At 35.3% G+C, this 17975-nt stretch overlaps 1 protein-coding gene across 1 annotated transcript in view; it reads left to right on the top strand.

Moving 5' to 3' along the window:
- Window positions 1-17975, top strand: part of KCNH7 (potassium voltage-gated channel subfamily H member 7) — a 461431-nt gene that overhangs the window by 321372 nt on the left and 122084 nt on the right. The window contains exons 4-5 of the mRNA XM_040644531.1: window positions 7892-8320; window positions 12831-12851. Coding sequence (XP_040500465.1) covers window positions 7892-8320; window positions 12831-12851 — 450 coding nt within the window. The remainder of the gene's footprint in view (window positions 1-7891; window positions 8321-12830; window positions 12852-17975) is intronic.

A 17975-nucleotide genomic window follows, 5' to 3' on the forward strand; every position in this document is an offset into this window, starting at 1 on the left:
TCTGTTTGCCCAGTGGACAAGTCACATAAATGACTGAAGAAGGCCATGAATAAAAATAGAGAGAGGGTAAAGTCTGTGGAAAACTGCAAAAAAACCTACCTTATTTAAAGTGGTCAAGATCCCTTCAGTTCTAGTTCATAGCGGGGATGTATTTTCTTCCATGCATCCCCAACCTCTTGCATATAAGTACCCAATACATTTTTGGAGACTATGAAACAGATGAATAAGTTATTTTTTGAGTAATTAGTTTCTTTTTTTAATTTTCCTACTGAATGAGCATTAGCCAGTGATTCTCCAAGTGTGGGACCATTGGCATCATTTTGCAACATGCTTGAAATGCAAGTTCTTGGGCCTTACACCAGAACGACTGATTCAGAAACACAGAAATTCAACAATCTGTGTTTTAACAAGCCCTTCAGGTCATTCTGATAGCCACTAAAGTTTGAGAACTATTGGTATAAGTTAATTAATGTTTACATAAACCTATAAAGATAAATTTTAAATGAAACTAAATGTGAAAATATAATAAAGTTAAATTTTTATAGTCTCTTATTCTTATAGTTCTTTTCAAAAGTGAACTTTTTAATCTAATCTAATCTTATTAAGGTAGGACAAAGGAGATCCCATTATCTTTGAAAGGATTAAAATTATAGTCTCCAATCAAAAGAGAATTTCTACTTTTATGCTTATTAAAATAAAAGTTTGAATTACTCTAAAAGCTTTGACCGAAGCTAAGTCTATACACACAAAATGCAGCTGGTAATTTACGCAATTATCTAACTAATTTAAACCACTAAAAATGTATTTATGGTTTGGACCCAATATTCTGAATAATTGACACATAAAATATATATTTGCCTGAATAGCTACATTACTCCCTCAAATTTGCATCTCAGTTTTCAGGCCTCAAGCTAAGGAACAAAGAAATTTTCTATATCCTGGCTTATAAAAGGGCATTCACAGTGTTTTCACTATTCTCCATTGGAGCTGAAAGTTATTCTTTAATTCGAAGATGAAGAGCTGCAGTAGTAATATAGAGTTTCCCCCTCAGTGAGCATTACTATAGAAACAATCTATTATTCAGAAGAATTTAATTAAAGGTTTTACAACGTAACTAATATTGACTATTATCGTAGGTTTGGAATTTTCCTCTTTTTAAAGATTAAATTTGATCTAGAAAGGGAACTTGACATGGTTGCTAAAAGAAATCTGGGAAAAGTTCAGTCACAGGTTGCAGTCAACTTTATCTTAAGTTTTCCCCGTAGAATTTGGGCAAAATACGTATTTCTAAGATCAGGAAAATTGCTGGTAGTTGAAAATATTATGTTTTATCTCTTTATTAACAATGAATGTTAATGACTGCCTAAATCAGAATATCCATGCTAAAAAGTCCTCATGTGCATATCATTTGGAAACATTTGTTACCTAGCAACAACCAAATCAGGGACAGTCCCTATTCATACTGCACTTGGGCAACTGCTGTCTGTACCATTTGTGTTTGGAATGTTCCATCAAGAGAGTCCCTGTCAACGTGCTAACTATATGGTCATCCCAGATCAATTTAGGTTCAGATGTTATTATGTTCACACATTTGAATGGCTTCTTTAACCTGGCATTTGCAAAGGAAGAAATCTATTGAAGAGAAACACAGTAACATTATCAATAAAGGAAACATTGATATATTAAGTAGTTATCACATAGAAACCTTATTAGGTATGTATACTACTGATGTGTTTGCTTTCATTTCCAATCCCTCTTCACCGAGATATTTTTAAGTTTGGGTAGCTGAAGGCAGCCCACCACCCTGCCCTGTTTTCTGCCTTATCTCCTTTATCCCAAAACTGTCTTTCTGCTTCTTTGCTTTCACGATGACCTGGCCAGGTTGGAAGCAGTGTCTCTGAGACATCATCAGCATTTATGAACCTGTTCCAGAAGTTCTCTGCTGCTGCAACTCCCGTAATTGCTGTCACTGCTACTGCAGCACTAACTTCCCCCACCTCCGCGCATGTGTGCCATGCGCTACTGGGTCAGGACTCACATTGCTTCAAGATTCTAATTCTGCCTTATTCTAAGTTGCTGCTTTTTCTTTGGTATCTCTCACCCTAGGAAATCTCCCAGGAGTCTTAGTCTTTTCAAGGCATTACTGACCACATTTGCTCCTTTAAAGGGTCCCTAATTTAGCTTCTCATTTACTAGGTGGATGGACTTCCTGGTGATCTTTTCTGGTCACTAACATTAGGACCAAACTGGCTGTACTGCCCATTTGTCACCCACTAATCAGGTTAACCAGGTCAGTACTGAGTTCACACTGAGTGATCCTTTTTCTCAGTCTAACTGCCAACTACTACTTTCGTTGACAATATTATGGGTTGTTCTAGTAGCCTTTGGGCAGTATCGTATACTCATTACACATTTAGGAGTGGGAAAGATTTATCTCCTTGCAGGGTACCTCTGTGGAAATTTATCCCTAAAAAGACAAGGCAGATATGTCAATTATCTTCCCTGTTTCTCCCATCAAATTCGATCTGTTGCTCTCTCTGACTCAGAGATTAAAGTCATATTTCTCTGCACATCCAGAGCTATTTGGCTGGAGAAAATCTCACAGTGATCTTAAGGCTTCCAATTTAAGCGTTAGATGTGTGAATACCATGATTTTAGAAAGGTACATAGACAGTAATTCACTATTCCTTATTTTGTGTGATAATAGCTGATAGTAGACTTAATTCAGAAGATAGGGCTTTTTTTTTTTTTTTGGACCAAAATCTGGCTATTATTCCTGCCCTGCACTGTGGACACTGTGCTATTCAGCCAGACACCTTCCTCAGGACTGGGACAACCCTGCTGCTGGGAATATTGGCTACTGAGTACCCACAACTCTGCTCCTCATTGAGAGTTGTAGTCAAAGACAGGGAACTGCCTTATGTAGGTTATGGGCCCTCTCATGAGGTGGCTGTAGCAGGTGACTGGCTGTTGCAGGGAGACAAAGGCCAGATACCCTGACTTGAATTTGGCATCACTCGGAAGGGCCTGTCCAGCTCCAGAGCTCCTAAGAGGGCTGGCTAAAGCTCCCATTGCATTTGCATGAGTTTAACTTCCTTTGTGCAATCCTGTCTCCCTCCTTTTCCTCAGGAATATCTCCTGAGAACGCTCCTCATAAGACCTTTTGCACAGATCTTTCTTAGGATCCAACCTCCCACCGCCTCTACTCCTTTGTGAGGGGAAATATATCTGCTCAGGGTCTTCACAGTATCCCCCATTTCCCACTCCCCATACAGTCCCCTCCCTTACCCCACTGTATCCTCTACTTTGCATGACTTCTTGAACTAAAGTTTCTCTCTAATTTTTAGTCCATAATTCAATGAAGCAGAACCAAGCAAGAGTAAATTGTTTCCATTTATATTTAACTGGGTTTTCGTAGTAAAATTATTAGATAATCAAAGTTCTAAGAGTTTGCAGAAATGAAGAGAAGTCGAATGAAGAGAATGATTGGGAACTTGTAGTTGTGAGGAAATTCAATGATCAGATATAAATGGAGGACTTTGGGGAAATACTTGTGTTTCTGCAAGAAATATTATTTCTAATATTCCCAGATCGATTCTTAAATTAGAAAAATTGTTTTCTTCCAAATTCAAGTAGATAAGAACCAGCTCCCAGAGGAGTGGATAAGAGAGAAAGAGAGAGAAATAGCAGTTCTAAGGTCTGATGAGGTCTTCTCCATTCGGAAAAGTTTAGCAAAACTATATTCTAAAGTCCCGTTATCACGGGAGATCAGATAGAAACGTAGCTGTGATCATTATAATTTTGTGAAAACTATGATTAGCATAAATATATAAGCAAAGAAACTCAGAACTGAAAGGAACATTAAGAGTCAACTAATCCCAGGGAACCCCAGGGGAGGTTAGTAGAAGGGTTTTCCTTAGGGGTGGGGGATTTTGTTATTCATCCTCTGATATCAAAAATAAAAATGTGTGTATGCATTTATCTACATTTATTTAGAAGAGAGTTATGATTCTCATTAAATCCTCAATATGGCTATTTATGGCCCAGGAAAACACCAAGTCTTGTGTAAAACTGAAATTGAATAAAAGAAACTGCTGTTTTATTCTCACTTTATCCTGATTTCCTGTTTGGCCTTGGGCCACATATTTAACATCTTTGTGTATAAAGATTGGAGTCATAATTCCAGGCTTTTTAAAGAGAACGATGATGGATTATCTGTGTGCCTATATGGGTGAGAAGTAAAACCTCTCAGTTAAATACGACACAGGATACATTTAGATGAAGCTTCCAAACTTTATATTAGGCAGCTTCTTAAAAGTGACATGTTCTGAGAAAGACATTGTAGAAATAGTTCATTCATGCGTGTTATAAACTAGATACATCTTAGATAAAAATCATGTTCGTGTAAGCAGTTTATCAGTACTTACAATTACGTGAGAGAGTGTAAAAATGGGTATTCTGTTGTTCTTATTTCAGATTTGTCAAAAGTTTTAGGAAACAAAAGGCGAAATAGTATCTATTTTGGTTGTTTAAGTTAAGAAGCAAATATAGTACAATATGGAGACTTAACTTATAAGGGTATTTTTCAGTGGTAAGAACCGTGACAGGATTATACTCATCTATGCTTTATATTTCATGCCTGAAAGTGCTAGCATTGAACAAAATTCTCAATGTGTATTCTTTCCGGATGAGCTGCAGTTAGACAACTAAATCTGTAATGCAATATAACATGGTCATATGAACCTAGTGATGCAGAAAAGACCATCTGTACCACCTTGGATATGACCAAACTACAGGAGCAAACCAAATGCCTTGTGCGGTCATTAATTTAAGAAAGGCAGTGAATTGTTTTTAAAGGAGGAGGGTAATGTAACTGATGAAAAACGAATAAAAGTAGGCATTGACCTTCAGTGCATTGTAGTAAGCTTGCAGAATTGATTTGTAAACTGCTTTACAAGTCAATTCCATGTGCATTAAAAACTAATCAAGTGACTTTGATGCAGTTCACTGATTTTTAACTTGGCAATTTACTTAAGCATATAAGAGTTGTTAGTAGAATTATGTAAGAATGCTTGCAAAACAGTTACTGTGATACACTGTTGTTTAATCTTATTTGCACAGATCGGTTACTCTCATCTACAATTTATTAATCTAGAACTTAAAGGTGGATATCTTTGGAGTTTGCGCATTGTGTCATTTATCAGAAAGATAAATTCAGTTACAATTGTATTGAACACTGTTAACTACTAGCCCACAAATGAAAGCTTACAATAATAAATTAATCTGCTTAATTCTAAAATTTTCTGTAATGGGTATTTTACATAAAATGAGGCATTTGAAACATTTCTGTATATTAGAACATATACAGAACCAGAATGGCAGCAATTAATAACCTCTGAAAAAGGTAAAATTAACAATTAGAGTTGCATCAGGTATGAAGGGCATGGTAGAGAGTTCACCATTTCCATGAGCTACTGAGTTCCACTCAGTCAATCATTTTTGGTAAACATGGGTCAATACAATTCCAGAAGGCTAAGATTATCTAATTAAGTTGGTGAGAGCAATTAAATATCCTGGTTTTCCACAGTCAGAATTGAAGCATATTATCACTTAGGATCTGCTTATAGAAATTCATTTATCATGCTCAGGCATTCTGTCAGAGGTGGGATTTGGTAAGCAAAATAGTCAGGGGCCCTGAGGCCTATGGTCCACTGAGGGACAGAAATGTTAATCAGGAAAAGGGCTAGACTCAGAAAGATAGATCATGAGATTGGATTTGTTGTGGGATTTCAAGGTGTCTTTAAGACTTTCAAGTGAAGATGTCAGTGAGGCCAATAGATATGCAGGTTTGGAACTAAGAGAAGAGGTCTGGGCTAGAGATGTAGATTTATGAGTCATTGGATGAAATATGGAATTGAAACCATGTGTGTAGATAAGGCCATTTACTGGAAGAGTGTATTTATATAAAATGCAGAAAAGTCCATGAGTTTTGAGAGTGTTCTTCCATGTTTTAAAAGCACCCTCAATGCACTGAGGAAAAGTTCACAGTAAATATATTAAAGATAAGGATGCCTATGATACTCAAAGAATATAAGAAGGTAGATCATATTGTAGCCCAAAGACTCCCACTGACTGACTAGAAGGGCAATGTGTAATCGCCAAGCCATCGCGCCTCGTGGACGTAGACTACCTCACTAGCAACAGGGTTTAGAAACTCTGCATTTTCTTGTAGACGATACTTGGAAAGGCTTTGAATCATACAATAGTGTTTGGATGTTTTCTCTTACCTCTTCATTTCTTTTAGAAGTAGGAGTTTTACCTTAGTAGTTTTTAAAATATATATATAAGGAATGCATGCTTGATATAACAAATGATAAAGGTATATAAAGAAGAATGCAGTACAATGCCTTCCAAACCCACTTAGCTAGTCAACATTATGAGTTTAGTGTGTGTTCTTTCACATCTTTCTCTACTGCTATACAACTTACATGGACAAATGTAGCCTTTTATAATTTTTAATGAAATGTCATAAACATTAAACTGAAACTTGTTTTTTCACTTAATGCTATTTTTGAATAAACTTCTAATTCTAATGAAAAATATATATATATACATATATATGTGTATATATGTATATGTATATACATATATATACACTTTTTTAAAAGAAGATTCCTAAGTACGAAAATGCCATGATTTATTCAACCATTCTCCTTCTAATGGATATTCAGACTGTGTCTTGTTTTTGTGTGCCTTTGTACTACCCTATAAATGAGATTTAAAAGTACATATTTTCATTTTAATAGATATTGTACAATGATTTTATGAAGAATTTGTAGGAATCTGCAATCCCATCAGCAAAGTGCCAGAATGCTCACCAGCATTTTTTGCCATCACTACATGTTGTGTGTGTATGTGTGTTTTATTTACTGCTAAATTGAGGAGTGGAAAATGATATGCTCTTGTTTTGATTTTCATTTTTACTGCCAGTAAGCTTATGCATTTATTAGTTAAAATTTTAATATTAATATCCACCTTTTAATGTTAGATTTAGTTGTCCTTCTAAACATCATCCACTGAGATATGTATAACATTTCATGCCATATTCTCAGATTTTGGAACAAAAAAATATCAGGAAAAAGAAATTCTTGTCTTTATATCTCCATCTGAAACCAAAAGCCTTTCAAAAATTTCAAATGGAATGAGGAATGTTTTCATACATAGTAGACCCCACTTTTCCAATCCACACATGACTCACAGTATTATCTGTTGCAAACTTTCTAGGTATGTCAGGCCAACTTCTTATGCCCACCTCACTCTCTTCCCTCTTACTTAAGTACAATAACCCCAAGTACAAACCTTCAAGTACAAACACACAAATGCACTATAATCTCTCCTGTGTCTGTCCCTTTTACATATGGTGCCCCATCCCTTCTTTTTCTTTCTAAACTCTATTCAACCCTTCACATTTCCTTAAAAATGGATGTATAGTGTTTTTAACACTATGTGATGTGTAATAATGTGTAATATGTCTTTAATTTATTGAAATAAGAAACCTTGTGTCATCCAAGTAATGCATGCTTTCATGTCACTGGAGTGTATTTAACCATCAGAAACAGGATAAGATTATTTCACTATTTTCTTACTGCTTATATGGCAATTCATATTAGCCTCAGAAGTTTTCTACAATATCCCTCATTCCAACTGTAAATGACTTAATTAAGTATTGGTTAATAACTCTTTTTACATGGCATTTAAATTTGAGTCAACGATACTCGTTCATTTGTTTGTCTTAAGGGATATGTCTTATACATGTATAATGTGTGTGTGTGTGTGTGTGTGTGTGTGTGTATTTTCTGGTAATAATGTTTTTTCCTGTCTCCATTTGTAGGGAAACTTTTTGGGTTCAAATTCCCTGGTCTGAGAGTTCTCACTTACAGAAAGCAGTCCTTACCACAAGAAGACCCTGATGTGGTGGTAATCGATTCATCTAAACACAGTGATGATTCAGTAGCCATGAAGCACTTCAAGTCTCCTACAAAAGAGAGCTGCAGTCCCTCTGAAGCAGATGATACAAAGGCCTTGATACAGCCCAGCAAATGTTCACCCTTGGTGAATATATCTGGACCTCTTGACCATTCCTCTCCCAAAAGGCAATGGGACCGACTCTACCCTGACATGCTGCAGTCAAGTACCCAGCTGACTCATTCCAGATCGAAGGAAAGCATTTGTAGCATACGGAGGGCTTCTTCAGTTCACGATATAGAAGGATTCAGTGTCCACCCCAAGAACATATTTAGAGACCGACATGCCAGTGAAGGTATGTTTGTTTTTTTTAAATATGGAAACGTACATTAATGGACTAATGAAAGGTAATATCCATATTGTTTTTAATTTTGTCATTAATCCCTATGCCTCAGGGGAAGAAATGTGAATAAATTATGGCAACTAAAACTTAGGAGTCCTACTTTCAGAGTTGTTACTGATTTCCTCTTCGAACCATAGTGAATAATTTGGTTTCTTCTTGCTTCTTTTCTGTGTTTCTGAAATGGTATGATAACCATTATCTGCCTACTTTATGGAGTGTTAATTAATGCCTTATATAAGATATGCTTAGGTGATGACACTATCATCTCAAACATAATTAATTTTGCTGCATTTAGCAAATAGTCAAGCCTTGGGCAGAACGAGTAGGGTGTCTTCACAGGACTATGAACCAAGTCTTTCCAAAGGAAGAGGTGTATAAAATGTGGTGTACTGAGTCATCAGAAAGCTATAAATGATTGGGTTGGGTGGAGATCGGAAGGAGGAAAGGGAAAGGTTTAGGGGAAAAACAACCAAAACAAACCCTGAGAGTATTGAAAGACCAACTTGAAAACCAAAGTCAGAGCAAGTCAGAATTCATTTATCTTTCCCTGGCCTCTTTGTGTTCACACTGTTACGTTAGCCAGTAGTGAAAGCAGCAATGCTCAAAAGACACTGGTGAAAAGAATTCATTATTAACATGATGATGGCCAGCATTTACTGGGTATTTGCTATGTGTGAGGCAATGTAAAATTCTTGACACACATTAACTCTCATTTAATTATAACAAGTTTGTGAGTTAGGAATTACTATTAAGCCCCATTTTATAGATGAGGAAACTGAGGCTTAGGTTTGCTACATACATAACTGGTCCAAGGTTACAGAGTGCCAGAGTCAGCTTTCACACCCAGGACCACTGGTCTCTAGAGTCCACCATCCACCACGCAGTGCTTTCCTATGGTAGGAGGGATCTGTGGACCCACTGAACTTTCCCCCAGAGTTGGAGATTCAGAGTATCTGTTGAATGGCTGTATCAGTCCCACTCTTCTGAATCCCACAAGTTTGGTTCCTTGAGAGGCCCACTGTTCTTCCTGTGGTATCCATTACCGTTCATGCCCACCATTGTAGCTGGGGCTGCGAGTTTTCTTCTTAAAACATAGATCTGATCCCTGGGCTCATGGTGTAGGGTGCTAGGCTAACTGGCCACAGTTATTTTTCAAGCCTTACTTCCTGCTCCTGAAAGACTCCTTCCCCTACTATATATTTTACTCTAAACCTTCACAGAGATAATTGCTTTTTCCCAAAAATGCCTCACACATTGTCTTGCTTCATTAGTTTGTTCTGCCAGGAATAACTCTTCTCCACTTTGTCCCTCCTCATCCTGCCTCTCATGGGCATAAGGACCAATTTCCCCTTCCCAAACTAAAAGAATTAAATGATATCACACCTGAGTGTGCAAAGCAGTGTTTGCACATATTATAACATTTATTACATTCTACCTTTATTCCACATGATAAGTCATTTCTGTTAGATATGCAAAGCACTATGTTTCTGTAAGCTCCCCAGTGCGGGAGCTCGGGCACAGTTAGCTCTGCAGCCTTAGTATCACGACTGCCTTTTTCATGGCAGGAACTCAATAAATGTTGGTGTGAAATTGAGAGGACCGTGCTTGTGAAGTATGTTTCAGAACCACACACAACAGGACAAGATTGTACTCCATAATACTTGAATCATGTGGGGGAGCTTTATGTAAAGGGCACAGTGAAAATGAGAAGGCAGAAGTGATGAAAGAAAATGAATTGGCAGGAAGAATTCAAAAAGAGAGAAGTCAGTATCACAAAAAAAGAAGGAAGAGTTTTCCGTAGATAGGTTTGAGAAACTGTATCTGGTACAAAAGCAATTAGCACATCCGTTTTAATCTGTGGTCTAAAGAAGGTCAAAAGGAAAATAAAATCAAGGACAATTCCCAAACTGAATAATCATCTCAGGCCCCCATACTATGTAGTAATGGCATGCTCAATATCTCCGGACTCTGAAATTTGATCTTTGAGCAATGAACCCCATGGCTGAACAGCAATAAATCCCATAGGGTGATTCAGATGACTGACATACATTTTAGTTAGTCAGTCCACTTAGGGTAAGCATCTTTAGGAATCGTACTGGCTTCAGAAATTGGCCTTATTGCCTGAGTTACAGTATAATAACATTCTTACATAGTAAATGATACATGATCAGCTTACGGTACAGACTTAGCCTGTGGTTTGCTAGTGGTGCTGAGTAGGTTAGATCAGATTTCACGATTTCACTTTATTTTCTTCAGATCTATGTGGTCTTTATTTAGTACGTAGTTGCTGATACAATTATGGGAAAGGATGATTTAACATTTCTGCATTTCTCTATTCAGGACCCTTAGTAGTGAGGTCATCCTCGATTTCCCTCCCCCACCCAAGCTATGTTACTTTCCAAAAAATTATCACTTTCTGGCAGATGCGCGAGTCATTTGGCTATCGATTGATAAATTCAGAGGGTTTTTTGTAGTTCAGCTTTAGAGCAATTTTAGCTACAAAATCACTGATTAGCAGAGAAGAAACTACAGCTCCTAAGGGAGCTGTATAATTTGGTATATTTTAGAAACTGAGCCACTGACAAAGGAAGCTGGAAAACTTTTTTAAAAATGTCTTATTATTTTTTATTTGAGTATAGTTGACACACAATGCCACATGAAAATGAAAATTTTTTAAACTGATTTTTGTTTCATGAATTCACATGACTGGCTAACAGGTTAAATCCCACATGCAGCAGATTTTGAATTCAGATTATTGCCTCCTCATTCAAGAAGAGAAATTTCCTCCTATACAGGCTATCTTTATAGAACTTTAAATAATTTGCAAATATAGTAGTGCATAATATTTTACATTATCCTTTTATTTAATCTACATTATCAAGTACCTTGGAACTCTACTTCCCAAACCACGTACGGTGAAGGACCAGAATTTTTTCTAATCCATCACAAACAAATACATTTGCAAATATAAAAAGAAAACACTATTAGAAAAATGAAACCAAAAAACAGAAAATATAAACCCCGATTGTTTTATTGTTAGATTGACCAGACATAAAATTGCTCTGTCAAATTGCTACGAGACTCTAAATACTTACTCTAATTTCTGCACTTAGGTTGTCGTGGATAAATAACAAGGTCTCAACTAGCACCAGTGCACAGACTGAATGCTCTTAGAATGTCAAAGCAGCATTAAACACATGATGCAGCTTCTAACCAGGTTCTTTGGGAATTTGCAAATCTTTATATGTAATTTTGAGGTTTGATAAGTAATGTTATAATTTTTAACTACTTATAAGCAGCTGTTACTTTACTAATGATTTGGGGCCCAGCTTCTGATGGAGATAGGTAATTCTATATAATCCCTATTTGCTTTTTTATGGTCCCTCAAAGAGGGCAGAGTTTTCACATAAGGTCACAAATTTGTGTATCTCTGTGGAAGGCAATGTCTACACTAGCAATTCAATATACCACATTATTGAAATTGCTTCAGTTGTAAGCTTTGAAACAATTATGATATATCCCAAGATTTTAAATATGCACGGCATTAGCATAGATCTCAACAAATGTTGAACAGATTTTTCAAATCTTGGATATATTTGAATGGTTTTGACATGACTTCATTTATTTTAAGCTTGTTTGTTTCAAAACTAGTAATGCATATTTTGTTAGTAGCAAATATGCATCAAAGAGTCAGATTGCTAATCTTAAAATAAATCTGAAAACACTCCACTCTGAGACTTGAAAACAGCCCATGATAATATAAATAAATATCTTAAATATTTTAGTTATTACAGAGTCCCTTGTGACAACATAAACTTAAAAATCTCATATTACTTTTAATAGTCAAATCTTTCACTGATTTCTTACAATTATTTTTGCCTAAGAGTAACTCTTTGAGCAACATTTGGTATTTTCAAAATATACATTGAAGAACATTTGTGGGAGGGGCAGTTAACAGAATTCTGATTAATAACACAAGTTGGTTTATTAAGGTAAGCTGTTGTCTTAGAAATATTTTCCTTGTTAACTTACTAGGTTAAATCATATTTAAAAAATTACTTTACATTCCAAATGTTGCACAGTCTTTCTTTGTGAATAATGGTCGAACTGCCACTAAAATTGGCTTCGGACAAGATCGAAAGTTTTTATCACAACCGCAGGCAGCTGGAAATGCCTTTCTCCAAACTGTCATAATTATAAAACCTGTATCTTGGAATCCAGTTAAATTAAGTGAGATAAATGTTTCACATATTTGAAAATGCATGCTATGGCAAATATCATTTTTGGTTTATGCATTTTACTTGGTTGAATAGTACAAAATGCTAATTTCAAAGATACATTTTCAGTCATGACATCTTGTTTACTCTGATTGTTTTTACAGAGGTAATTCAGTGTATATAACATAATTTTAGTCTTCTTTTTTATATTTCTTTCTTTTTTTATCCTTATGTGCTCAAAACAGACAATGGTCGCAATGTGAAAGGTAATGTACGAACTCAAATCTCATCATCCGATGCTCAAAGTGCCCCTTTACTTGGCATGTTAACTTGCCTGCTGTACGCCCTGTTCAGTGCAACATCATGCTGCCCTCAGCTAGTCCAGGTGCCTGGTGGAGACATCATGGCTTGATTTTGTTGGAGACATTGTTACTTTCTCAGCCGTGTCACCAAAATGATTAGGAACTCCTTTTTCCTGCAAGAAGTACAAGGCTAGGTTGACAATGAACACCTCCTGAATATTTAAACCATTTGGAAAGAAGCAGATATCAAGCTAAATATATTCCAGTGTGAAAGAGGCACATAAGCCTATTTCAGCCAAAAAAAATTTTTTTGAGTGCAAGATTAAATGAAGTAATCAAAGTGCTACATGACAGTATCACTTCACTTGTTCCTCTTTTGTTTCCTTAAAACTAGTTTCACGTTCCTGGATGGCAGGGGGTATGGTTTTAAGCTTACTGTAGTAGTAAACTGTACATGCATGAGAGTCATTTTCTATTTCTCTATATTACATTTCAGTCATTTTTAATTGTGTCCTATATTAGTCTGAAATCACTGGCATGACCTGTAGCTACTGTAGGGTAATGTTTCAGTGGGCAATACCTCTGGATAAATCTGGATTTGACTAAAAACTTGAAATTCACCTCTGTTTTTTCTACTATCTCATAGTAGATATGAGGAATCACAAAATACAGTAATCGTATTCTTCTTATCAAGTTGAAAACTTTTGGGCTTAGTCTTTTAACATAGGCCATGCATGCGGCTGTGAGTGTGCATATGGTGACAATGACTCATTTTGTGCATGTGTGTTGCATGGACACGTCTCCACCAGTAACCATCACTACTTAAAATTCACTGTTTTGGCCTCTTCTGTGTGTCCCTGCTACTCTGATCACTATGAAGTTTTGTATATTGATTTCTCAATTGCTTCCCTAATTAAGTCAGAGCTGGTGACGGTTAAGAATTAATAGCACTAGACACTAAAGCTGTTTTCTGGTCAGCTGTCCAGGGTGATTTGAAAAGAAGGGAAATTGTGGCAGCTTCTCCCCATACCAATTTTATTTTGCAAGCACTTCAGACAGGGTCTATGCAGGTGACCTCTAATAGCAGAATGGTACTTCATCTACATGATTATTCTATCCTTGACTTGTCTACTGTAATTTCTAAAAGGGAGTAAATTAGTGTCAACCGTGATGGTGATTTGCATTGATATAATTCAGGATATAATGTCAAGAAGCAGAATACAGGCACCTCTTGCCAACTCACCTATATGAAATATGACTGGCTTTAGCATTTAACAATTAGCAATTAATTATTAGACATTAATTTTTCCAGTGATCTTTTAGATGTGGTGAGAAATGAATCTAATTTTTCTCAATAAATAGAAAATCGAGCTTGCTTATCTTCCAGACCAGCAGTTCACACTGCCATTCAGACTACATTATTTTTCTCTCATAAATGAATCCATTTAATCTCCAACCCTTTTCCCTCAACCCTCCATTTCTTAACAGCAATAGTCTTTGAATAAAAATGAATCATCAAAGTCAGAATTTGGGATTAGGAAACTATAAACCATTGTAGAAGGTTTTCACATGTTAATATTTATGAAGTTAAATTCCCAAATTAGATTTTAAAAAGTGCAAATTTAATTTTAAAATTAATGTAACAGTACCCCCCAAAATTTTCATTATTTGTTCAGACTTTGGTTTTAAAACTATCAAAAAATACTTAAATGTCTGGCTCTTTAAGATTTCTTCAGAACAGTTAATATACTAATTAGATATAGAACAAAACTTAAGTGGGCTTTTAAAATTTCTTTGGCATTGTTTCTAAACTACATTTAAATAAAACTTTTATTTATATAAGTAACTTTATAAATAAAACTACATTTAAATAAAAAAATTTTAAACAAAAGGCAAATTTCTATACTTCCTATACAAATGCACAATTACGGGTTTTTTTTTCAGTATCTAAATCACCCAACAAGAATTTCTTTACCAAAATAAAAGGAATAGTTTCGGCAGGCATTTGGAAGGTTTATTTCCCTCAGGCAAGGGTGTTGGCTAAATTCCTGACACAGGTGGTAAAGGAATCTTGATCTCCTGAGGATCCCATTCTTTAACTTTCTTGGGAAAGCTATTTTACTGCCTGTTACACAAAGAGCTATCCTAAATCCTTCTTGCTGAGATGCAGTTTTCTTCCCCCCTTTATCTATCCTGAGTGGACAGAGATACCAGCTGGTTATTTTTAATCTTGATATAATATCACAGTATAAAAATTGGAAATTGGTACTCGGTCTTTTCTTCTAAAATGGAATTTTCATTTAACCTTCATTTTAGGATTAATTTTGTTTCCCTTTAATAAATTTTCCTGGTACTCTGACTCTTTGAAATAAGACTTCAGAGATCAAAGTATAACCCATTATCAAGGGTTAAAAAAGTTAATTCAAATAATTGTGTATGCTGTTCATATGTGTGTATGTACATAAAATTTTTAACAATTTCTTTAATATTGTGAGAGGTGAACCTGATCTTATCTCGACTATGCATAAACTGATTTTCGCCTCAAATTTAGTGGTTTCTCTGCCTATTCTGCTTTTCAAGTGATCCATAAAAATTAACCCCACTTACCCTACTTGGTAATTAGGTCATTAATATAACTTTACCCCTCTATTGCTTCCACCTCCTTATTATTTCAAGTAACCTTGCATCCCACTGACAAAGGTATGTTCAGTTTCTGTCTTGTCTATGAATCTGACATACGAATCTGGAACAAAATTATTTGCAAGATTTACTACAGCCTTTACCTCCTTAAGCCACAAAACCTATCAGACTCACAAAGGAAATCAACTGATCTGATATAGCTTGTTTCTCATAAGCTATGTTGGCCATTACCAAGTTTTTGTGATCTTACATGAATTTGCAAACTGATTTTCAGTGGTGATAGTTTTCTTCTGAAAATCATTATATCATGCACTGAACGAGACAATATGAATATTGACTACAAATAATATGATTACTTATCCATCTTTCTAAGTGTTAAACTGGTTGCCAGTGTTCCTTTATAAAATCCAATTACTAGACACTTCATTTGCATTTGTTAATGTTAAGTCACTTCAGCAATTTTATTAAACTTTAGCCTAATAGACTCAGTATCCTAAGAAATATTGTATAAAGACCTGATGATTTGATAACAACCTTAATGTTTTTGCTTCCTTCTCTTGTATCCCATTTGATCCTCAAGAGCAGCAATCTTTAAAAAAGAAAATAGCATTATTATTTTTTTAAATTATCAAATGTCCTTGGCTATATTTCCAGCACCATCTAAAAGGAAGTATATTCTCTTTCAGCTTCTTGTAACTCATGATAAATTCAAAAAACCTCATCATAAAAAAATTTAAATATCTTTAATCTAAAATTCTTCCCAGTTGTTGCTTTAGCCTCTAGCTTGATCTCTAAATTCAGGATATTTCTTTGTAGCTGGAACCTGGCCTACTTTATATTTAATCAGACACTTGTAATATATTAGAGCTTTATCCAGCTGTTGGTTTAGTCTACTTGGTCACCTGTTTTTCATCTCCTTCTAGTACACTAGAACGTTTAACCTGGTCATCCATTTTGCAAATGTTTCTCTAAAGAACATCAAGTCCCCCTATGTACTTTTGAGTTTTACATTCCTTTCTATTAAATCTACTATTTCCCTTTATTTCTGCCCATTTATTTTATTTAAATTCATTTACTTTGTTTTTCAGGTTATTCTCCTTTCTTTCATTAGAGTCCTAAATCCCATCTGTTCATGATCACTCTCAGGGAGGCTGCCTTTCACCTTTAAATCCTCAACCAAGGCCTCTCTGAATATAGACCTAGGAGGTAGGAAACCCTGTATTCTGATTTCTAGTCCTTGATGCTTATTCCCCTTTGGCCTCATATTCTGTCTGCTTAGGTTTACAATTAGTAAAATGAGAATATTGTGGATACCGATCTTAACTGAAGTGTTGGAAACTTTTCACCAGAATTCAGATAGGTTTTAGAGGAACCTAAGCTAATACTGATCATCTTGCAGACTCAGACTTCTGCATATAAACAACTACTTCAAAATCAGTGTAAAAAGCACAATTATCTTTGTTATGCAGGATGAAATAGATTGTTAATGTCTTATCTAAGTAGCACGTGTGCATTATTTTAAGGAACATTTTAGGTTCTCCTGAATTCTTTAAATGTATTAATTTAAAAGAAACCCTAGATTAAATCTCTAATATTAGGAACTTAAGAAAAAAAACACAGAATAGAGTAGCAGTTCAGAAAGTTTATCCACAAGTAAATATGAGAAGCTAAAACATGAACTCAATGAAGTTATAATGTTCTGAGGGCAAATCTGAGTATGACATGTATTGACCAGTGGTTTCTCAGCCCTGTCAGACCGAATGTCCCCTTGTTTCTACAATACTTTGTTATACTCATTTTACTATCCTGTAACAACATTTAGAGATAATTTAACCTATTTCTAAAAGATCAACATGATTCTTTAACCATAATGTAAAGAAGAAAAAGAAAAGCAGTTTATAATAAAATGGTATTTTTCTCAATATGTTGATGTTCAAATATAACTACACTAGAAAATATAATGCAAGAATCAGATATTTTAAAAAATGGTTTTAAGAGCATGAAATTGTCCAGATGAGTACTGGATGACAGAGCAGGAGTATGGATAGATAACAAAATAAAAACCACTATTGGAATAAATAATGACTGATCAGAATTATTTATGAATTTTAAAAATAGGAAATAACCAAATTGGATTATGAAAAATACACCAAGATAAACTGGGGAGAAAATGAGGAAGTATGATATTCTCACAAATGAGCCAGCCCTTACCAGCTCAGTGAAATGTCAACACGATTCCCTATGTGATAACATGTGATACTAATGAATTGCACTGAAGAAAGAAATCCCACCAAATTTCAGAACATATATTCATCTTCCAATATTTAAAAAAGCCTTGCAGACCATATGCCTTCCTAAACAATGGGACTAGAAGATGGCTTGGAGCAAGAAGTGGCAATCAAGACATTTAAGTGAAGTTGAGACAGATCTCTAGGGAGTTACTAAAGT

This window comes from Ursus maritimus, unplaced genomic scaffold, assembly GCF_017311325.1.
Source record: "Ursus maritimus isolate PB19 unplaced genomic scaffold, ASM1731132v1 scaffold_1, whole genome shotgun sequence".
Lineage (NCBI taxonomy): Eukaryota > Metazoa > Chordata > Mammalia > Carnivora > Ursidae > Ursus > Ursus maritimus.